Below are 24,240 nucleotides of genomic sequence, written 5' to 3' on the forward strand. Positions count from 1 at the left end.
ATCCTATAACTTGATATTGTAATTTTAAAAATGTATAATTGATATTGTGTAATATGAAGAAAACGTCTGAAGGAACAGGAGAAATGGGAGGGGTAGGGGAAAGGAAAGAAGGGAAAAGAAAAAATATGAGAAAAGGAAAAAAATGGAAACAAAGTGTTTGCAAATAGGGAATGTTGGAGGAGGTGAAGGGAGGGCAGGGGAAGGGGAAAAAAATAAGAACCAAGATACTCATGTAATGCTACAAGATCCCAATGATGAATGTAACTGTATTTTATACCGAACATGTACCAGTAAACTTAATGGGGGAAAAAAAAAGAGAGAGAAAAGACATAAAGTGGTCATTTATTATTGAATGGACATTTTTCCAAACATAATTTTCCTTTTATTAATGATAGTATTCACTGTGGCAGAAAGATGACATTGGAAATACGATTTTTCTTTCCCATTGACAAGAAAAATTGCCATTAAAAAACTCTGGATAGTATAACTCTGTAAGAAATGAATTATGATTCTCCCATCTCAAAAATTAATAACAATATAGGTATAGGGTTCAGTCAGTGGTGGTAGAATGTATAACTAGCACGTATGAGGTCCTAGGTTTGAGCCCCAGCACCAACATACATACACATACATGCCTTGAAGGTTGATTTAGTTTTCTTTCTTTTTTTTTTTTTTTTGGTTTTCTTAATCTTAGCTTTACCAATCTCTTCCCGGAGGGATATTCCTTCTTTCATTAACCATTGTTGCTCCATGAAGTTTTCTACGTATTTCACTTTTGGTACTTACTCCATTGGATTCAAGAGTTTGTATTTTGGCTGCCATCTCCAAGGGACTTATTGCTGTCCTTGACTACCATAGTGAATACTGTCGTTAATAAAAGGTAAAAGGATTGCAATTTCAAACATGGACTGCACAGCTTAACGAGACCTTCTTTCAAAATAAAAAGTAAAAACTGGCTGGGAATGTAACTCAGTGCAGAGGCCCTGGATTCAATCCCCAGTAATGCAAACAAAAGTTTTGGATTTGGGGACATTCAGGATTTCAGATTTTTGGATTACGGATGCCCAACTGGTAAAATCCATGCAAACATTACAGGATCCAAAAATACTCAGAAATCTGAAACATTTCCAGTCCCAAACATTTTGATAGTATACAGCCCATATTAGCATTTTCTGGATGATAAACATTTTTCTGTGATGCATTTTTTCCGCAAACAGCAAGAAGGCTTTTGTCACCCCTTTGTTCATATCATTCAGATCATTCATTTATTTAAAAGAAATATAGTTTTCATCTTGGTAAGCTTCTTGAAGGATGTGAGAGAAAAGAGAGGAGTTTCTCATTTCATTCTTGTATATGATCTTAAGCTAGGTCAATACTGAGTACATATTAATAGATGATTTGTTTATTTATTTTGCTTAAATTCTTTTATTGGTACATTTTAGTTATACAGTACATTTACATTTATCTTTGGATGCTTGTACCTGTACATGTTGTATCTTGGTTCTTATTTTTTCCCCATTTCCTGTGCGCCCTTCACCCCTCCACCCTTCCCTATTTACATACTTCGTTTCTATTTTTTTTTCTTTTCTCATAATTTTTCCTTTCCATTCTTTCCCATCTCCTCCCACCACCCCTACCCCTTTGGACCTTTTCCTGTTTCAAAGTATCGATTATTAGTTATTAATCCTTTTAGTCCTTATTTACACTCTCAGTTTGTCACACTAGAGAAACTATTCAGTATTTACATATGTGTGTCTTATTTATTTCACTTAAGAGTATGGCCTCAATATGCATCCATTTAGCTATAAATGACTCTAGTTTCTCGTTCTTTATGGCTGAGTAGTACTCCATTTTATAAAAAAACCACATCTTCTTTATCCAGTTTCCAGTTGATGGGCACTTGGGCTGTTTCCAAGTTTCATCAGTTACAAACTGTGCTGCAGTAAACATGGGTACACAGATATCTCTGTGGTATGATTCTTTTAATTCTTTTGGGAACATACCCAGCAGGGGAATAGCTGGTTCAATTAATAGATGATTTGGAAAATTTGCCTGTATTTCAGGTCTTACTGTGATTTTTGACATCTGCATCTTTAAAGTCATTTTTTAAATATATAGAGCAAGTAGAATTTTAAAAAATCCGTTGAACTTATTTCTTACCTAAAATGTCATGATTTGGTAATTGGTTCTTTCCTTTTCTGACAGGCAGTTTGTCACAGTTTTTTGGTTATCCCTGCCCGAAGTCAAAGCTTTGACATCCTGCAAAGTGCCATCAGTAAGCATCTGGTAAATATCCTTAATTTTTTTCCTCTTAAAAAATAAAAAACCAGATTCATTGATTAAGATTCAGTTTGCTGTAGTCACAATGCAAGTATGTGCCTAGACTTCTAACCTTAATGATACTCTGGCCTCTGTGTCATGTGGTGGTGAGAACAGAGAGATCTTGGTATTTTCCCTGATTATCACCAATCTGTTCTGTAGTGGTAGGAAGAATCCTTTCTTTTCCTAGGACCTTAGTTTCTATAACTGTGGGATGAGGGTCTTTACAATTGTATTTCAGGTCCCTTCTGACTTGTAATGCTCTTATAACTCACATGTGTCTGGTGCCATTATTTTGGGAGTCCAGCATACAGATTGGAGCTTCAGTTCCACCTAGATAGATGGTGGAAGTCCAAAGTAGGGAAATCAGATACTTTGTCACTGGAAGCAGTGGGCTAGTCCTTTAGACTAACTTATCTTCTGACCATTGGGTATCTCTTGTTCCCATTGGTATTAAATTCACATTAAGTGTGTCTCCATTGTAGCTTTTAAACTTGCTCTAGAGTTTATAGTTTGGCTTTTCAAAATGTCTTACATATAGTTCAGGGGAGGGCTCCAAATTTTATCTTCCTAGGGCAGTGATGTACCTGTGGTACACGTGCTACAGAAGCCTATTTGTATCATTGAAAGCTCTAAAAGGTTCACCATCACCGTCATTAGGATTTTTTTTGGTACTGGGGATCAAACTCAGGTCCTTCCACTTGGATGCAAGCAGTGGAACCACTGAGCTAAATCCCTGGCCCACGGATAATTTTTTTTTGGTAGTGGGGATTGAACTTTGGACCTTGCACTTTTGAAGCAGGCTGCGGAACCACTGAGCAAAATCCCCAGCCCTCATTTGGATAATTTTTATAGAGAAATCCACAACCCATTTTTTTCTTTTTAAAATATTATGTCTTTTGAGTTGGAAGGAATTCTTTGCATTCCATGTCATCTCTTCTCCTTGCCAAACTTGTAGTCCTTATCATTTGTGTCATTAAAGATGGCTACCTTTTTTTTTTCCTGTCTCCGCCCCAGAGATTTATGCTTTCTTCTGACTGCATTCATTATTCTAGAAAAAGATAAACATGCTAGCTAATCTTGGCCACCATTTTTAGCCTGATAGAAGAGGTTCAGACCTTAAAGTTTGTAGACTTTTTGATTATTCAGCAGCAATTTACAGCAGATTTAGATTGTTTTTACACAGTTACAAGTTAGTTTGGACCTTAATGATGGTGTGTGTGTACAGTGTAGTTTAGATGAATGAGCATGCTGTAAGACTCTTACCTGGCTTCGCAGGCCTTATTGGCAGGGAAGCAGTCAAGTGTTCAATATAACAATTCCTTTTCCTGGCTCTACTAGATGTGTTTTCCTTATTTGAGTTTAAATGACTAAATCAAAGGGCAGAGAAAGGCTAAATGTAAAATGAGCTTTACATTTAATGACCTGTGATACAAGGTAGTTACTAGATACATGTTTTCTAGTCTGAATAGTCAAGAATTTTTGTGATTGTTGGTGTCAAGATTTTTTCTGGATGCATGAAGCAGTCCTTTTAAACAATAATATTTCCAACCAGTGGTAGAATTGTAATGTCTGGAAAGTTTTAGAAGGTTTCATCATGAAAGGGAGGTAGTGAATTGTGTTAATAATATTTCTTGGGTTGGGGGTATAGCTTAGTGTCAGAGCACTTGTCTAGCATCCATGAGGCCTTGAGTGCAATTCCCAGTGCAGCTAAAAATTTTTTTTTAAAATAAAGTTTGCTTGTTTTCAGTGTCTTTTAATTTGGGAATTAAATTCTTAAAGGAAAGTAAAACCTTAAGGTATGGCAGGTAATATATGTGTATGCTAGCTTTAAATTGAAGTAAGCTAACTCTATAGTTAACAGGTTTTGGTTTTATTTGGGGAATTTGGCTTTTGTGAAGAGGAAATTAATCTCATTTTTCTCCGCTCAGGTTGCATTGACTGTAATTCCTGACAGCACAGCCGGCTGTGTTTTTGGTGCTATCTGTAAGCTCCTGGATCATACGTGTGTAGTTAGTGAAAGTCTACTGCCATTTCTGGCTTCTTGTTGCTACACCCTTCTTTATTTTCTGCTTACTCTAGAGAAAGGGGAACCTGAACATCTGAAAAAGAGGTAATAATTTTAATTTTCTCACCTTAATATTTTTCCTATTGTTCCCTTTCTCTCCAGATAAATAAGTTAAATAACAGTGAGAGTTCTACTTTTGAAATATTGTAAATTCTCTATCAGTTTTGTGTTAGCTTAGCTAGCTTTTCCTTCATTCCTGCATGAAACCTTTTTGTGTTGTATTGAGAATTCTAAGTTTTTAGGTTTTTGTTAAGCTACAATTTTTTTCTTTCTTTTTTTTGGTACTGGGGATTGAACTTGGGACCTTCCGCTTGGCGAGATAAGCGGCAGAACAACTGAGCTAAATCCCCGGCCCGTTAAGCTACAGTTTTGAAAAGTTAGATGCATTGTAAAGTTTCTTGGGAGCTTATCCTGAGTAACATTGCTATTGGTCTAGCAGGACAAAGAATTCTATCTGTAGGAGGATGGGCTATTTAGTACAGGCCTTTGTATTTTGTTTTAGGCTTCATTAGAGCTTGCCAGAGAGGAATTTTAAATTCTTGGATTTAAGAAAACTTGTGTAAAAAAAAAAAGAAAACTTGTGTAAAGATGCTTGTGATTTTAATGAGTCAGAACTCTGCTCCTATATAACGTTGGGACCAGAATTTCTGGGATATTTTGGAAGATTCCACTTGAATTTTGTAAAAAGTTTTTCATTGTTTATATTCTTATTGGTATGCTTATTAAAAATTGATTGTAGAAGACTTTTTAAAATCTAACAAGGTGAACTAATAAGAAAAAATAAAAACCCTTCACCTACTGCTAATAGTTTGATACATGCCTTTCTGGACTTTTGAACTTTTAAATGTCAGGAAAATGTACCATACATACTGATTGTGTAAAAGATTTATATAGCTTAGAAGAGTAATTATAAACTGCATGTTCACTTAACTAACTCCCAGGTTCAGAAATAGAACATCATCAGCATATATACGTTTCTGTACCCTCCACAGCTATTTCTCTTCTCTTCCTACTATCCATCATTTGTATTGTTAAACTTTCTTGTCAAAAAAGTATTTTTTTAGGCATTTATGAACAATATAATTTTTGTTTTACATATATGTGAACTTTTTTTTCCTATTCTGTTTTTTATTTTGCTCTTAATTAATATTTTGAGTTTCTCATATAAGAAAAACCATGCAGGGCCGGGGATTTAGCCTTGCCAAGCGCAAGGTCCCGAGTTCGATCCCTGGTTCCAAGAAGAACCATGCAATATTTAAGCTTATGTGTCTGATTTATTTCACTTAGGATTATGGTCTCAAGGTGCATCCATTTTCCTACAAGAAAATCAGGGGAATGCTTGCTTCCAGGAATAACTTTTGAGAGTACTTCTTCCCTTTCAATTTCATTAGAGTTTGAAGAATATTAGCATTAGATTGTCTGTAAAGTTCTTGTGGAACTCGGCAGTGAATTCAGTGGGATCTGGGTTTTTTTAGTTGGTAGGTTTTTGTTTTTTTTTTTTTACTTCTTCAGTTTCATTACCTAATACTGGATTTTCCAGGATTTTTATATCCTCTTCAGTTTTGGTAGTTCATGTGTAGGTACGATAATCTATCCATTTCTTCTGAATTCTCTATTTTATTAGCACACACATTAGAGTACATACTTGAGGTAATTACTAGTGATCTTTTGGATTTCAGCAGAATCTGTTGTGATTCTGCCTTTTCATTTGTAATTACATTTATTTGGGTCTTTTCTTTCCCATTTTTGGTAATGTTGGCTAGTAGTTTGTTTATTTTATGTTTTCAAAGAATCAGCTCCACCATTCGTTGATTCTTTGCATTCTTTTTTTAGTCTCAGTATCATTAATTTCTGCTCTGATGTTTATGATTTCCTTCTTTGTACAAGCTTTGGATTTTTATTGTTCTTGTTTTTCTAGGACCTTGAGGTGTGTCATTAGGTTATTTGTTAAGATTCACTATTTTTCTGATCTGGGCATTCACAGCTATAAACTTCATTCTTGGGTCCATTTTCATTGTGTACTATAGGTTCTGATATGTTGTACTGGCATTGTCATTTGAGTCTGTAAGCTGTCTTATTTCTTGATTTCTTCTGTGACCTTTTGATTATTCAAGAGAGTTTTTAGTCTCCATGCATTTGTATAATTGGTGTGGTTCCTTTTGGCATTGATTTCTAGTTTTATTGCACTATGATATGATAATATGCATGGTGTAATTTCAGTTCTTTAGCATTTACTTAAGCTTGCATGTGGCAGGTGATCTGTTTTGGAGAAAGTTCCATGTGCTACTGAGAAAAATGTGTATTCTTGTAGATTTCTATCAAGTCCATTTGTTCAAAGGTTTGGTTCAAGTCTAATTTTTTTGTTCATGTGTCTGTCTGTGACAGTGGGGTATTGATGTCTTTCATTATTATTGTGTTGGTGTGTATCTGATTTTTTATGTCCAGTAGTATGTTTTATGAAGTTGAGTGTGGCAGAGTTTGGTGCATAGTGTATGTGGACTTTATAAACATAGTATACATAGTTTTTTTTTTTCCCCCCAAGTATACATAGTTTTTGTGATTTGATTCTTTCAACATCATTTGTGAGATTTTAAAAATTCATTTATCTGTATTTCATTCACTTATTTCTATATTGGAGGTTAGCAAAGTTCTTTCTCACAAGGGTCAGAAAGTAAGGCAAGGGAATGGGGAAAAAAATAAGAACCAAGATAGATTATGTAAAGGTACAAATTTCCAATGATGAATGTCATATTGTACACCTAAAATGTACCAATAAAGTTAATTTAAAAAATTGTGAAAGAAAAAAAAAGGAAGTATTTTAGGTTTTGTGGGCTAAAAAGTCTGCCACTACTCAACACTGCTGTGGTAGTGTGAAAACAAAACTAGATAATAGCCGCATAAATGAGTGTTCCAATACAGTTTTTATTTATAAATACAGGTGGTGGGCTGGCTTTGGCCTGTGGCCATAGTTTTCTGACTCTGCTCTATATGATTCTGTTATTTGAATGTACCATAACATCCGTTTTTTTTTGTTTTTTTTCTTTTTTGGGGGTACTGGGGATCGAACCTGGGTCCTTGCGCTTGCCCAGCAGGCCATGAAACCATTGAGCTAAATCCCCAGCCCCATAACATCCATTTTAATGTCTACGCTCAATTCACTTTTTTTTTTTAACCAGGAGTGTGTATGTATACAAAAAAAATCAAACATGTTTTACTCTAGTACATTATAGATTTGACAGATAATGAATATAGATTTGATGGTGTTTTTCTTATGTATCATCAAACTATCTCTGGTAGGAAAGAAAAAGCTTTATAAATTGCAAGGAACTCAAGGTTCTAAAAATTTTTATAAATCTCCACTTAAGAATTATGTGTATTGCCATTTGTCATTTCTTGTCACTTGAAATACAACTGCATTATTAAACATTTTATTCTGAAGTTTCAAATACCGTTTGTAGTTTCTTATAGAAAAACAGCATGCTCTGACTTTGTAACTTGATTTAATAAAATTGTGTGTGTAATACTTGTTTGACTATTTAAATTACCTAGTTTTAGAGGTGTTTTATACTGGGTAATGGCAAACTTGATAGTACCAGAATTGTATATATTTTTCAAGATGGCATTAGTCACAAGGAAGTGTTGATAGCCAGTATCCAAGATACTTAAATTTTCTTTTGGGCTACTCCTTCATCACTGAAGAAGGTATTTCTGAGATCATAAATGGTGAGAATGCCAAATTTCTGGAAACTGTTGATTTTATAAATGCTAGCCAAAACAGTGTAACCGGTTTACATTGTCCTCTGAACCTTGAAGATACTGTTCTTTTTCTTCTTTCTTGGGTCTTTATCCAAAGGTCCTTTTATAGGTTTCTTATGTATCTGCTTGAGACTTGGTGTGCTTCTTTAACCTGAAAATTCAGTTTTTCCCCTTCCTCTTGAAAGTTTTCGTTATCAATTCTCTTTCACCCCAATTGTTTCTTTTCACTTCTAACCCCTCTTTTTCAATATAGGGAGTTTTTCATTCATCTTCTTTGTCTTTTAACATCTTCCAGTTCACTAATCCTTTTGTCTAAACCTATTGATTATTTCATCAAGTATTGTTTCCTTTTCTTTTTAGATTTTTATATACTTGGCAGTTTGTCATTCTTGCCTGTTCATGGTTTATTGGTATTGCTTTAAAATTCCAGTCAGTTTGTTCTTTTTACCTCTGGTGTGGGAATTCTTCCTTATTTTGGAGAGCAAGTAGGACTCCGAGGATTGTCTTTCATATGGCTGAACAAAGTCCTGTGTGTGGGTTGTACACCTTTTCTCAAAGTGTATCTCTTGTGGGAGTTCTGGAGATTTATGGAATGTTCACTATGGGACAGTTTCACAATTGCATTTTCCTTGCCTCCCAGTATATGCAGGAGCCTGTTTCAAGCTCCTTACCTCTCCAATTTGAGGCCTAAGTCCTAAGCTTCCAGCATTATTGATGATTGAAAATTACAACCCTAAAATCCCACATCAAGTTCTTTACTGTGGTGGGTATCTCTAAACCAAGTTCTGCCAGTGTTTCTGGGATGTCCAAGTTTTATTCATCTACTGCTTAAATTAGCAAGGGTGGAAAATGAATATATTTGTGTTTTGCATGATGATGTTGTAGTCAGCAAGATTGCATCTCTTGTGGGAGTTCTGGAAATTTATAGAATGTTCACTATGGGACAATTTCACATTTCCATTTTCCTGTCTTCCTAGTCTATGCAGGAGCCTGTTTCAAGCTCCTTTTCTCTCAAACTTGAGGCCTCAGTCCTAAGCTGGGACCACAGTGGTGGTCCCAGAAGATTATAATGGAGGGCTGGGAATGTAGCGGAGAGTACAGTACTTGCCTAGCATGAGTGAAGCTTGAGTTCCATCCCCAGCAACAGGAAAAAAAGACTAATGGAGCTGAAAAGTTCATGTTAGCTAGTGACATTGAAGCTATCATAAAGTCATAGTGCAACACATTACTCACATGTTTGTGATAATGTTGGTGTAAGCAAACCTCCTTACTACTAATTATATAAAAATACAGCACATACAATTAGGTACAGCACATAATACTTGGTAATAAATCCCTGTTGCTGATTTATGCATTTAATGGGCTATAGTTATTAATCGATAGTGTATACCTACTCATAAAAAAATCTGCTATAAGAGTATGCTAGTAGCAGCTTCCTTACTGTATCTCTTCATTGCATCGAGAAGCCATGCATAATGATGTATTTCTCAGAGTATATCCCCATCAGTAAGTGACTCTTGACTGTATATTGGACTATTACAGGAGTCACATGTAAAAACACAAGGGCTGGGGGGCCAGAGATTTAGCTCAGTGGTTTCGCTGCCTGCTGCGCAAGGACCCGAGTTCGATCCCCGGTACCAAAAAAACCCCCCCAAAACCCCACAAGGGCTGGTATTAGAAATCCAGCCAGAACCAGAGAAGCTCTATTCTTTTTTTTCACCTACATTGCATTGTTTCTGCTTCTGTGCTGTTGTCTCATTATGAGGTATTTCTGAAGTTTGAGTTTCTCTTTTCTCCTTGCTCATGGCTATCCTAGCCTGGTTCTGCATCAGTCAACACGCTGAATAAAAGCACTTTAATAAGAGGGTCTAGTTGGCCTAGAGTGGATTTGGATTCATTATACATCTTAGATGGAATTGTTATGTGAAATAAGGGAGCTTGGTTATATGGTGAAAGGGCTGCTCCATCTAGACATAGAGGTAATCATGTTCCCTTTGGAAAATTTTAGGACTGAAAGGTTGTGCATTTCTGGTACAGAAGCTGCAACAAAGTTCAGAGCTTTAAGCAGTCTGTGGGATACTGCAGATGTATACTGCTCCTATTTAATTGTTTCTCTTGCAGAATGTGGTTAGACTAGCTATACAAATTAATCTGTCTCAACTATTAACATTGTTTTGCTCCTGCTCTATAAAGATACCAAGCGAATGATGTTTATTGACTTTTAGATTACCATTTCTGGCTTCCCATGAAGTAGTGTTGCAGTAGTGATCCTCTTACTAGCTACTTCCTAAAACTTTGGCCCCAGCCAGGTATCTATCTCTGCAGATCTGCCCTGTACTCTTAAGATATTAAATAGGCTTCTCCACATCATAGATTTAAATTTTTCATGAATTCTTCCTTTTTTTTTTTTTTAACCAGTGGGATATCCTTATTCTGTTATCTTTTAGTGTCCAATGTTAGTTAATGGGGAATTATATGCATAGATCATTCTGTTCTCTTGCTATTTCTGTGTTTTATATGATCAGAAGGAGTTTAAGAATGTTTTTGTTAAGCCCAGGACAGTGCTGGTTGCTAGGCTTCTGGGAATCCAAAGAACAGGGGAGAGTGTCTGATTCTTCATTGGATTTGTGTACTTAGTTCTAATGAAACCGAATTCCTATTAATTATGGTTTGTTGTGTTTTATCAAGAAATGTATTTTTTTAAAGGCCATTTCCATTTTGGAGAATGTAAAAAGGATACTTTTCATATATGTGTTTTGGCTCTGGCTCATGTCTGTCTCCATTGTTGTAGGGACAAGCTGTGGGGGGCCTGTGTCTCTATCCTGGCTCTCCTGCCTCGAGTCCTCAGGCTGATGCTACAGAGCCTGCGTGTGAACAGAGTTGGGCCTGAAGAGTTGCCTGTTATTGGCCAGCTGCTTCGCCTGCTGCTTCAGCATGCTCCCCTTAGGACTCACATGTTGACCAATGCCATCTTGGTGCAGCAGATCATCAAGAATATCACTGTAAGAAGCATGTTGCTAAGGCATTTGTATTATTAGTATAGGAGTGGGTTCATGGGAGGGTGTGGGGCTCCTTTTAGGAGAGTAGGGTTCCTGTGCATGCAGTGTGGTGATTTCTTAGAGCTTCCCCTACTGTCTAGGTCCTGCCTCCGATTTAACCAAGGGGTTGCCTCATGATTCCACAGCCTGTAAGAAAAAAAAAGTCTTAAAATATTTAAATTGAATGAAAGTGGTACCAGGCAGTTTGGTTGGAAAAGGTACAGGCATCAAAGTTGTTCCTACCTGTACTTTGATCAGACTTTATTGATTAATTATGATAGCCTGGCAGGTTTCTTTCTTTTCTTTGTTTTCTTACCTAGTCAAGCCTGTTTTTCTATCTATACAAATGGGAATAATGCCATTTTTTGCATGCTTTTGGGTTTTGGCAGCCATTAAATGGCATTATCCAAGTAAAGTGTTTAAAGCATGTGACACGTACTGAGTGCTTGCTGTTAAGTATCATTAAGGAGTCAACTTCAGGCTAATTTGTAATCATTAGTTCACTGGATAGTAAGATAAAATTAGAAGCACACGGTTGAGCAACAGCCTCTAGCTTTGGCTACTAAGTGGCTTTCTGTCTTCGGCTATGTCTTTTGCGGGGAAGCTTTGTTGGATTCCTTGGTGTTTTGGGTTTGAAAAGTTAAATGTTTTGTATAGGTGTTTGGGGGTTTTCATTGAGATATATAATAATACTTTGGAGTAATGGAGCTGTTACATGCCTATAACATAGATGTTCATTTTAATTTTTTGAATAGTCTTTGTAGAAGTGCTGGAAAAGCAGTGGAATAATTCAGAAATAGTAGAAGGTTAGATTCCCAGATTGGAGAATCAGCCTACCTCTGTAAAGGGATTAACAGAAATTGTCACTTGGCCCTGTAGAATGATTCAAAGTTGATGGTAGTGCAAAGAATTCATAAGACACTAGAATGTCCAGGAGAGGGGAGCAGGGGTGTAGAGATGGTTAATGGTGAAATTTCATGAGTGCCTAACATGCGCAGGAAGGAACAGACTCACAAAGAAACTGGTAATACTTTAGAATATAACTAGGATTTCTGAGGGCTTCCCCTGCTGTGGTGATGCCCAGTTAATAGTTCCCTTTTTCTTGACAGACTTCTGTGGTGATTTATAGATACTGATACTTTTGTCTAGGCTTTGAAAAATCAGTTAGGTGTGAAAAATGCTACTGGGTGGCATAATGATTTCAGTATAATTTTGAAATTATTCTTTTCTCTGCAGACAATGAAGAGTGGTGGTGTTCAAGAGCAGTGGCTCACAGACTTACATTACTGCTTCAGTGTGTATATCACTGGGCATCCCCAGGGGCCTAGTGCATTGAGTACAGTGTATTGAAGAGGCCCTGTGGTACCTCCTGTTTGAAATTGTTTATTCACATCTATCTTATTTTGAAGAGAAACTGGTGTAATAGATGTTTGTCATTAAAGCTAAACTTTTAAAGAAATTGTTTGTGAACTTTCCTTGGCACTAAAGTAGGAAAATAATGCTTGGGAGTCCCCACTGGTGCTCAGGCTGGCTTCCTGAACTAGTACATGATACATGGTTATGAGTAGTAAAGCACTTTGGATTTCATAGGAACTAGATATTTACAAAATAACAGTGATACTTTGGCATCTTGTGTATTTATCAACCAGTTAGCTGAATCTTTGTGATGCCATCTAGGTAAACCTATTCTTTGTGTTTTCATAATTTTGAAAATAATGACTAATTATTAAACTAAAAATCAAGGTAATTAAATTAGGTAAACACTTTATTGTTTTCTGTTACTGTTAATACAGAGGTGGAACTAATCTTAAGAAAAACGGAACTGACTCTGAAAGTATTTATGAGCCTAATCCCATTGTCTACATTTCTTTCGTAGCCTTACCCTTAAAAATGTGAAAGAGCCCATACTCACTGGATTTTTATTTAAACAAGTTTTCTTAGCTAGAATATATATAGTTTTCCCTGTCAGTAAGAATGGCATCTTGAGATTGCTCACCTTGCAGTCTGGTCAGAAAGTACAAGTGGGCTGTTGAAGCTGAGCTGGCACCTTGCTGCGTGAGTGGTTTGGCTTATAAGACCTGCATAATTCCTTGATGCTGTGGTGCTCCTGGTATGCTCAGCAGTGAGAACACCATTCAGAAGGGGACCTGGCCACTGACTGTGGCCTTCAAAGGCTAATGTGGGAATCAGGAGAATATACCCATGGTCTTCTGACAGTTTCTAAATGCAAACATTGGGTCCTGATTCTGATCTGAAATTCAAAACTGATAATGTTGGAGTCAGGGTGTGGTATCTGTCATGACGTTTGTTACAGTAGATAATCAGGAAAAGGATAAAGGTGGCTGCTGTGGGACAGACTCCTCATCACACATTTGGGCTTATCATTTGAGCCAAGAAACCAGGCCCATGTCAGCTGCCTGTCAGAAATCTGAACCTAGCAGACCCTTTAGTGCTCACATTCTTAGTTCCACTTACTTTAATTACCAAATCTCATTTCCAGCCATGCTGAGGTGAAGGCACACAGGCAGTCTGCTGAGGCATAGTCTATCATGGTCCTTTCAGTGCAGGCTTACATAATTTACAAAACAGTGCTGAGTAAGAGCAGAGTGTAAACAGCTGAACATTTTGTTTGAGTTGTTACCACATTTTCAGGGTAATAAGACCTTAGCCATGATCAACTAGTTTTCCCAAGATGTAAAAGACATTCCACCAAGAATCAGAACTCTGCACTAGCTATTCCAGTCTTTCTCCACAGGCAGTCAAAGCTTTGGTTTGTTTTTTGATTGAGTAGCTGATTGCAGATTATAAGAAAATTTCTTTGATCTTCCAGTGTTCTCATGGAGATGTATATACTGCAAGTTGCTCACTGTTAAAAACAAATACCAGATAGATATTCAGGTTATTACTTTTAATATGAAGAGAAAGGTTCCTTGGTGGTAAGGGTATAGGTTTAGGTTTGAGCTATTCCTGTATCCAAATGAGATGAGCCAGTTTGCTCTAGAGGCAGGATGGCTTACTAGCTTTATATTTTTCCTCATTTCAAAGATAGGGATGTCGCTTCAGAGAAGAACCTGGATTGGGAAGGGGGAGGTGTTTGAGGAGCTGGGAGTGGACCCTATGTCTTCAGTCTACATGGAATTACCAATACACCCTTCTCTGGATGTGTCTCACATAACAACACACACTTAATGTATACACAACACATACTGTAATTCCCCTTGTGCCACATATTTAGTCTGTTCCAGAAAATAGGTATATTGGAGAATTACTCAGGTGCTGAAGGCTAACAGACTGGTGGCAAACTTAAAATAGATTTGGGGGCCTTTTTAAGACCCTGAAATAAATTTATCGGATGCCACAGCCAGAAAACATTAGTGATATACTTTGACAAATGAGGGTACTTAGGTCTGAAATGGCTGGGAGATCTTGCTGAAGCCATATTGCTATATTTTGCTCCTAACCCGTGGAGCATAAAAACAAATATGACAGGTGAGTGGTTTCAAAAGTAAGGAAATTGTGCCTTAAAATAATTACTGCTTTTAGAACTTGGACATTTTTTTTGGCTAAGTGGGACTGTGCCCATGCTAAGCAAGTGCTTTACCAACGCGCTACATCCCCACCTCCTTGTAATTTTTATTTGAGACAATGTCTTGGCCAAGATGCCAGGAGGGCTTTGAACCACAGCCTCTTGGGTAGCTAGGGCTACACTTGTGTGCCTCCACTGTACCTTCACTGTATCTTGAAGTTTACATACCTCTGTGCAGGTGACAGGAATATTCTGGATTCATGGGAGTGGACCATTAACAGTACTCACTTGAGCTACAGTTAATTCCACTCAGTAAAATGGAATTTCAAAGAGTTCTTATCTTTTTAGAGAGGCCCAGGATATATGTGTGTATCTGTCAATAAAAGACTATATTTATATTATTTGAGGATATTTTTCAGGGTAGGTATAGCAGAGATTGCTCATCTGTCCTTTGAATGTTTGTAGAGCAATAGCCCAGGGATACTGTTGCCCTTTCTCATTTTAACCTTCGTGTTAGAGAAACTATTAAAGGCTTTCCCAGTTTGTAAGGTAAGAACAACAGTACTCATCTAGTATTTGAACATCTACAGGGTACCACACAATTTTCTAAAATGGAGTAGAACAGTAAGCAAAGTCAGAAAATCCGTGGCCCCACTGAATCTCAAGGTAAAAAACTTTTTAAAATTCAAGTTAAAGACAAAAGTTAATGCTCTTTTCTTTTCCATTCAGACTGTCATCTGTGATTCCATATTTCAGAAACCTAACAAATCCAAGTCAGGCCCATTTCTTGGAAGTTACTTCATTTATAGACTTATTTTTGTCTGAAACATAACAGACTTAAACTGTAGCTAGCAGGTCTATCTGACCAACTTTATGCTTAATAAGGGTGAGATTGGTCCTAGCAACACCTGTGCTCCCCCAAGTTCAGGGTTGGGGAAGATTATCTTTTATCCCTGTCCTATTCCAAACCAGTCAAAAGTAATGTGTAGGACAAAGAGGTTGCTTGTTCGTATGAAATCATAAGAAACCACTAAGTATTTCTGAATTTGCTTACTCTGTCCTCTCTCTAAAGATCTTTTATGCTTGTAAACATCTTCATTTTTAAGGATCTCTGGTAGTCTTGGATTTGTCTTTCTCTTAAAACATACTGGAGAATGATCTGATTGTCTATACTAATATTTAATTATCTCAGTGACACTTCTCTGGTATGTCTGACAGTTCTGTTTTTGAAATACTCTTCAGTTCACTCAGGTACAAAGGAGGTCTTTACATAGCAGCCTGGATTCCTTTGAAAGTTTGTAACTTCCTTAGCCACCACTCCCTGATTAACCTCTCTGTTACATGAGTTACCCAACTCTCATTAAAGATTTGGCAGTAATTACTCTGTCTCCCACATCCAGGTTTTCCCCTCATCAAAAACTAAATGAATGTTAAAGTTCATGCTGACAGCCCTTGTTCACCTTGCCAGCTGCTCTCTGTCCCTGCAAGATAAGTGTGTGGATCAGGGAGGGTTGGGGCAGCATGTTGCCATAGCCACCCGTGAGCTACACTGGACCTGGCATTAGCTGATGACAGCATTGAACTTATCACCCACTTTTAATGCCAGTGTGAAGGAAGAAGGCCCAAAGTAAAACTCTTGTCTTGTGGCTGAAAAGAAGGTTCCCTGAGCTTCTGTGTGAATCACAGTGTGAGTCACTGTATCACGGAGCCTGAGGGAAATGTGCTGCCCATGTTCTGTTTATGGTGCTCTTCCCATCTTTGGCAATGAGACAGGATATCTTCTGTGACACCAGAATGGGATAAGGGTTCCCAACGTACTCCTTTGAAGAAACATTTTCATTTCTTTATGTGAACAAGTATGTAAAAGTGTTCAAAGTTAGCTACCATTTACTTCTACTAGAGGTAATGTTAATAGTTCTTGTGGAAAATAATTTGCCTCTTACGGAGACAGGCTTTGCAGTAATAAACATATGAAAAAAGATATATATTTGTACAGGTACAAATTCCCAATGATGAATATGATCATAATGTATACCTAAAGTGTACCAATAAAGTTAATTTTAAAAAATAAACCTATGGAAGAGGGATAAAAGCATGCACACATGAGGATTTGAAGACCCTGACCATCTTTGTTGTCTTCCACATCTGGCAGTGAATCAAAATCAGAAAATCCTTTCCCTGTTCTCACTCCCACCTGTTTACCAGAACGGTGGCTGCCTTACCTGAATTGAGACGCAGCACAGCAGGGGATCTTGAGGATCTTGTGGGGTGATATACTTTCCCTTCTTGAGAACAACCTGAAATCAACCAACAAAAGTCACCTGTCTTTGACCCTTGATAGCTGTGGCCTGACCAAGTTCTGAAATCCTTATTGAGGTAAGGGCTTGAGTTTGCAGGTGTCTGCCAAGATAAATTAGGTGTGGTGTGGAAATGGGCTGAGTAGCCCATATCTGAAATGCTCAGGACCAGAAGTGTTTCAGATTTTGGAGATTTTTGTTTGGGGATTTGGGGATGCTGCATAGACTTTACTGGTTGACCCTGATCCAAAAAATCTGAAGTACTCTACAGTCTGAAACATTCTGAACACCAACAGGTTGGATTAGAGATGCTTACTCTAAGATCCAGGACAGAGTCCTGATAGTTTACCACCTGAACTGGAGATCTTTTAAAGATGTCTTGGCTGAACATTTTGCTATTGGAGAGCTAGCCAGATTTGTTCTTTGCTTGAGGGCATTTGCATTGGTTCTTTCCAGAACTGAAAATGTTTCCGTTTATAGCAATAGATCTGAACAAGTATTTACTGGCAGCGTTCTCACAGATGAGCAACCTTGTGCTCTCCCAGCACAGGAAGGGTCAGAGTGAGGCAGAGAAGGTCTGAAGCTAGTCATCCATGTGGATGGTATAAGGAAGGGGACACCCATGTAAAGATTTGAGAGATTTAGATGGTGAGGCTTTCAGCCATGGATCCCAGAGGAGAATCCTGGCTGGAAGGCTACCTGGGGTGAGATGCTAAAATGCCTCATCAAACTAACTGTGACCAAGAATTGTTGGGAGGTACTAATCGGGGTGCTGAGAATCATTCTGGTTCTCAGAAGTACAGTAAGAAAGTTTTGTGTTTAATCTGAATGGAGGTTTGCCCAATGTAATTAGGTCCTATTTCAAATCTTACTTTATGGGTGTGCTTGTTGTGAACCTCAAAGTACCCAGAAGAACATTTACCATAGATCTGCTTGAGCACTGAGTGTTTGGTGGACTTTGTGCTTGAGATGCCCTTGGATGAACTCCTGGGAATCCTGCTTACTGCGATGGTCTTTGGGAGCTTATGTGCCAGTTCTTTCCTCCAAACCTGGAGGAGCAGTGTCATGCACTCTCGCTCCCATCTGTCCACGTCTCTAGCTCCAAGCTGCTTCCGGTGCAGAAGGTGGGACAGGTGCTTCCTGAGCTGATAGCTGGTGGGGTCAGAGGAGAGGAGAGGCTTTCAGGTAACAGGACTGACAACACCAGATTTGGTTCAAGTTTCTACAAACTGTAGGAATAGTATTTACCAAACTCCTGGGAACTTCATTCAAGCTCCCATTCCTAATTTCAGAGGCAGGATGTGGAATGTTTTGTATTTTCCCACTGTAAAATACTTCCTGACCTGCCAAGTGTCTTCCCTTACCCTCTGCTCTGTGGGTAGAGAACCTGAGGTAGGGGTGGGGGAGCAGGCATTGGTCAAGGCATTGGCTGAGGCTGCTGGAAGGTTCAGTGTTCAGTGGGCACAGCTTTTACCCAGCCAGCCGTGGGATGGAGACAGTACATCCAGGGAACACAGTGGTCTTCAGGTCAGAGGAACAGGCCCCATTCTCCCATCTCCAGGAGGACACATTCTCGGTTTGTGGGGAATCCCAACATGCCCATTAGTTCCTTCCAACCATGGGCTTGGGGCTCTTAAGACCCAGCTCATCCTTGCTTATTCATCTCAGAAAGCTGGAGAGAAATGACAGGAAGGTAGTTTCCGCATGTTTGGGTAACAAAGTGTTTTATGCAGCAGCTTTCCAGGTTAGTTTGTCTAGTGTCTGGTTTCAAGTTTTAAAAGTTAAACCTTAATTGGTAATAAAACTCACAATTTTAAGATTAAGTTTCTTTTTCTTGAAGCCCAAGGTTCAGACCACTCACTCCATCCTTGCCTATTTTCCAGCTCCCTTTCCCCATCCTGGATGTGTCCCCTATAAAAATAGCCTGTATTTATTGAGCACTTAAATGCCAAAACCCTGTCCACTTCCCCATCCCTCACTGTTCCTTAGGTTTGATGTCAGACATACTTTTCCAGGACAGTACTGAAAAATATAAAATGGGGAATATAGTTAAAACATAACAGAAATCAATGAAAGTGTTTTTACCATCACCAGGTGCAGTGTACCACAATGTGTGGCATTCCAGAAGACTTTGGGGGAGTCAGTGTCCCCAGGCTTCAGAACTGCACAATGGGGCAGCCAGAGGAGCCTTCCAGATGGATGTGCCTGACTATGAGCCCAGTGTTCTTGGTAGGAATGACTGAAGGCTCATTTGCTACTCTGGACACTTACTGACAGCATCTGTCAGCTTCTGACTCTTCAAAGGAGTCAAATAACAGCCTGAGAGGGAGGCATTTTAGTTTGGAAGCAGCTGTGGAGCCTCAAGAGGTAACCTTGCTGGCTTGTTTAGATCCCAGGTTTCAGCTAAAATACTTAACTTAAAAACTTGAAAAGTTTCTCTGGATGGTAACCAGTGCATGTCCTGCATAATGACCCAGGGAAGGGGAGCAATGGCTATTCCCATTGTCTTGGCTCAAAGTCAGGACCTGGCACCTCCCAGCTCTGGTGTTAGGAAGCTGATTTCACCTTTTTGTGCTTCAGTTTTCTCCTCCGTGGAATAGGGATAGGTTCAGCACCAACCTAAAAGATTACTGTGAGGAATAAAAGAACTCATTTCTGTAAAGCTACTTTGCACAGTGCCTGGCACAAGTGCCCAATAAATTATCAACTGCTAGCATGAATGATGGTAGTAAGAACAGCATCCCCAAAACTGAGATTGTTCTTTGTGTGTGTACTTTCCAGGCAGCCCTTCTTCATCCTACTCTCAGACAAGGCACAGGAGGCTGCATCCACTGCCTTTATCTTGACCACAGCAAAAAACCACTTATAATGTAAAAGAAAGTCCCCAAGATGTGAGTCTGAGGTTCAAGTGCTGGGTCTGTACCTCAAAGAGAAGTTATTTTTCCTCTGAGTGGTTTGCTTGTCTGAGAATGGAAACACAGATCCCCATCATGATGGCTTCCAGTGTGACTGGGAGATCACAGGAGTGCAAGCAGACATGAGGGCACAGTTTTCAAAGGCTGTACAAGCACAAGCTAGATCACTGGCTGTGAGTGAGACAGTTTTTGGCATGCTATTCCCACAGGGCTCTCACTCTGGACCTCCTAAGAACTGATCTACTTTCTTCTTTCTGCCAGTGGTAGTGTTCTCATGGCCTGTTTTTGTTTCTACTGACACAGGCCTTGTAATGATTTGCTCACTTTATCCCCTATTTTCCTTTCCCCAAGATGGAACCCATAGAACTCCCACCTTTGGTGATGGGTCCAACTCTTCCTTGGGAAGTCATCACTGTAAGGCCTGATTTGGAGTGTGAAGGAGATTATGAGATACACGAAAACTTGGAGCAAAGAACCTTCCAGTCCTCCCAAGAGGTGTTTGTCTCCATCATGGAGGTGTCTGTCTCTACCATCCTAGGACACTGACCCAATCTTTTAGGACAGCTACCACCTTAATTCCCAGTGTCTAACCCATATTTTGAGCTTGATTAGATGCTCAGACAATTTACATGATAAATTTCAGCTATTCAATCCACTATATCTAGGCTGGGTTCAGGTAACTGTAATACGACTAATTTGTAGGGAGTAAAGACATAAAAATTAGAAAAACAAAATGTCTTATGTGTGTTTACCTTAGGGTTTATGAATTATAAATTAATCCCAGCAACCTATCATCTAAACAGGACATGTGTGGCCAATTGTTAAATCCTGTTTTACTGATGAGGAAACTGAGGGTGAGGGGGGCCAAATGATTTGCCCCAATTCAGACAACCTGGTAGAGCTACACTGGAATCCCAGGCTTCGTGTTACAAACCAGGGCTCTTTCCTTTACTGCATACTCTTCTGGGTATGTTCCCATCTTTCTGGGCAAAAACACTGTACACATAACTTTCACTGTATAGTGTAAAGCACTAAGATGTACAGGTGTGGATTTCATGGGCTGGCTCCATAAATTTGGCCATGGAATTCACTGGGAAGACATACAAGCCTACAAGGGCATCTAACAACCAAAGAACCAAAGATGCCATTGCACCTCTTCCTACCTTCGCCAGGCACGCTGGATGACTGTTGCTGCCTTGTTCTTCTTTCGAAACAGCTCTTTCCTACTTCTTTCTCTGTGGATTATCTGCAGCCGGAGCTCTACAGGGAGAAGGTCAATATTCACACTCTGCCCAGAGAGGAGACCAGGGGCTGGATCAGTCTCCTTAGATAGCTGAATGTTCTCAGTTAGGGTCGATGGCCCCAACTTCCTGGCTCCTGACCTCATTTCCTTTGTGCTCTCTGGTAAATCCCCTCCTGCGAGCTTGTCTTGTATCATTTTGTTTCTTGGTGTGCAGTGGTGGAGAGGAGTCCGCCCAGCGTGGACCACCTCCGCCCTGGCACTGCCAGGCCGGCTTGACCCAGCTGGGGAGCACCTTCCTCTGAGTTCCTGAGTGAGCCTTTTCTGGGGGGCACTTCTGGCCTTGGGTGCTGAGTCATGCCGCCTGCTGGGCTTCCGGTGCCCATCCTGCAGTGGAAGGCCTGCAGCCGCACAGCCAGGGTCCTCTCCTTTGTCACTGGGCCCAGGCCCCCTGACAGAGGAGGGCTGCTTCAACATGTCTTTCCCCTTCTCACACCGATGCTCGCCAGCTGTCTCACCTCTGGACTTATCAACAGAGGAGACTCCCAGACACCAGTCTCCACTGCCTTCATTGGGTCTGATGTGGACACAGGCAGAGTGGCCTTTAGAATGTTTCCTGGCTGTTTCTTGGGGAGACAAAAGGGAAGAGTAGTTATGGTTTAAAACTTACATAGTAGGGCAATTATGCTGGTTTGTTCACATTTTTTAAATAAACTTGTCCTATAACAATTATGACTGGAAAAGAACTGTTCAACTTCTTTTTCCAGCAATATGGTAGATAACCTGAAGGCCTTTACTAAGTACCTAGAAATGGCGACCAAAATGTAATGAACATCCTTTTAAAAGCACCATCATACCTTCAAGAAAATAAGGACCTCTCTGAAGGCTGAAAACAAAGAGAAAATTTAAAATCAGAGTGCTAAATACACAAGCTTAACCAGCCACTGTCTAGGCAGGTGGTAGTGGTGGAGTGGGCAACAGATGGTCTTATTAAATATCTGGTTGCCTCAAAAAACAATAGCCTTCTTGTACACAAATAACAGACTCAGAGAGAAATTAGGGAAACAATTCCTTTTACAATAGCATCCAAAAAAGTGAAAATCTAGGAATCAATCTAACAAAGGAAGCAAAAGACTCCTACTCTGAAAACTACAGGACTCTGAAAAAAGAGATCGAAGAGGATATAAGAAAATGGAAAGACATCCCTTGCTCCTGGGTAGGAATAACCAATATAGTAAAAATGGCCATACTTCCAAAACTGCTATATAGATTTAATGGAATGCCGATTGAAATTCCAACAATATATTTCACATAGCTAGAGAAAACAACCCAAAAATTCACTTGGAACCAGAAGAGACCTAGAATAGCAAGAGCAATTCTAGGCAACAGAGACATGGCAGTGGGTATCACAATCTCCAACTTGAAATTATACTACAAAGCTACTTTGATAAAAACAGCATGGTACTGGCAAAGAAACAGACCTGAGGATCAGTGGAATAGATTAGAAGATGCAGAAACAACGCCAGACACACTCAGCCACTTCATCTTTGACAAAGGAGCCAACCACCCTCACTGAAGGAAAGATAGCCTCTTTAATAAATGGTGTTGGAAAAACTGGATTTCAACCTGCCAAAGATTAAAACTAGACCCATACCTATCATCATGCACTGAACTAAGATCGAGGTGGATTAAAGATATAAATATTAAGACAGAAACATGAAACTTGCTGGAAGATAAGTTAGGTAGAACTCTTGAAGACAATGGGATAGGAAAAGACTTCATGAACAAAACCTCAGCAGCACGGGAACTAGCAGAAAGAATCAACAACCGGGATCTCGTCTTATTAAAAAGCTTCTGCACTGCAAGAGAAATCACCAACAGAGCTAACAACCTACAATGTGGAAAAAAAGTTTTAGCAGCTGTACCTCAGACAAAGGACTACTATCTAGAATATATGAAGAACTGAAAAAAATCAGATCTCTCAAATTTAAAGACCCAATTCAAAAATGGGCATCTGAAATGAACAGACATTTCTCAGACAAAGAAGTAAAAGCAGCAAATAAACGTATGAAAAAATATTCAACATCACTGGTCATTCGAGGGATGCAGATGAAAACAACACTGAGATTCCACCTCACCCCAGAAAGACTGGCTGCTATCAAGAAATCAACCATTAACAGGGGCTGGGGATTTAGCTCAGTGGTTCTGCTGTCTGCCTCGCAAGAGCAAGGACCCACGTTTGATCCCTGGTACCCCCCCAAAAAGAGAAATCAACCAATAACAAATGCTGGCGGGGGTGTGGGCAGAAAGGAACCCTTCTCCATTGTTGATGGGAGTGCAGACTGGTGCAACCACTGTGGAAATCAGTATGGAGAGATACTCAAAGAACTAGGACTAGAGGTCCCATTTGACCCAGCTGCTGGGTATCTTCCCAAAAGAATTAAAAGAATCATACCACAGCAATACATGTGCACCCATGTTTATAGCAGCACAGTTTGTAATAGCTAAAGCTTGGAAACAGCCCAAGTGCCCATCAACTGGAAACTGGATAAAGAAGATGTGATTTTTTAATAAAATGAAGTACCACTCAGCCATAAAGAATGAGAAACTAGAGACATTGAGGCCATGCTGTTTTTTTAATTATTATTCTTAAGTTCTTTTTATTAGTACATTTTAGGTATACATTTACATTTATCATTGGGTGTTTGTACCTGTACATGATATATCTTGGTTCTTATTTTTTCCCCATTACCTGTGCGCCCTTCACCCCCTCCACCCTTCCCTATTGACATAGACATCATTTCCATTTTTTTTTCTTTTCTCATAATTTTTCCTTTCCCTTCTTTCCTTTCCCCTTCCTCTCCCTTCACCCCTACCTTTTTGGACCTTTTTTCCTATTTCAAATTATCAATTATTCATTTTAATCATTTAAACCCTTATTTACACTTTCAGTTTCTTACACTAGAGAAACTATTTGGTATTTACACATGTGTGTCTTATTTATTTCACTTATGAGTATGGCCTCAATATGCATCCATTTACCTATAAATGACTCTAGTTTCTCATTCTTTATGGCTGAGT

General features: G+C 39.1%; 2 protein-coding genes across 17 annotated transcripts in view; one reads left to right on the forward strand and one right to left on the reverse strand.

The window, feature by feature from the left end:
* Positions 1-12,640, forward strand: part of Tex10 (testis expressed 10) — a 60,180-nt gene extending 47,540 nt beyond the window's left edge. For all 4 annotated transcript variants that reach the window (XM_087184243.1, XM_004864931.4, XM_021244623.2 and 1 more), the window contains 4 exons: positions 2,206-2,286; positions 4,251-4,432; positions 10,935-11,145; positions 12,418-12,640. In XM_087184243.1, the coding sequence (XP_087040369.1) occupies positions 2,206-2,286; positions 4,251-4,432; positions 10,935-11,145; positions 12,418-12,531 (588 nt within the window). In that variant the 3' untranslated portion in view covers positions 12,532-12,640. The remainder of the gene's footprint in view (positions 1-2,205; positions 2,287-4,250; positions 4,433-10,934; positions 11,146-12,417) is intronic.
* Invs (inversin) overlaps positions 648-24,240 on the reverse strand; it is a 174,671-nt gene continuing 151,078 nt past the window's right edge. For 7 of the 13 annotated variants that reach the window (XM_021244616.2, XM_021244615.2, XM_087184238.1 and 4 more), the window contains 5 exons: positions 21,083-21,785; positions 20,293-20,340; positions 17,927-18,156; positions 16,930-17,004; positions 648-14,047 (listed from right to left, as the gene is read on the reverse strand). In XM_021244616.2, coding sequence (XP_021100275.1) covers positions 13,941-14,047; positions 16,930-17,004; positions 17,927-18,156; positions 20,293-20,340; positions 21,083-21,785 — 1,163 coding nt within the window. In that variant the 3' untranslated portion in view covers positions 648-13,940. The other 6 variants (XM_021244621.2, XM_004864929.4, XM_004864921.4 and 3 more) reach the window with 6 other exon arrangements.

Source organism: Heterocephalus glaber, unplaced genomic scaffold (genome assembly GCF_053883595.1).
Source record: "Heterocephalus glaber isolate CG9 unplaced genomic scaffold, H.glaber_assembly_v1.0 deba00001481, whole genome shotgun sequence".
In the NCBI taxonomy this organism is placed as follows: domain Eukaryota; kingdom Metazoa; phylum Chordata; class Mammalia; order Rodentia; family Bathyergidae; genus Heterocephalus; species Heterocephalus glaber.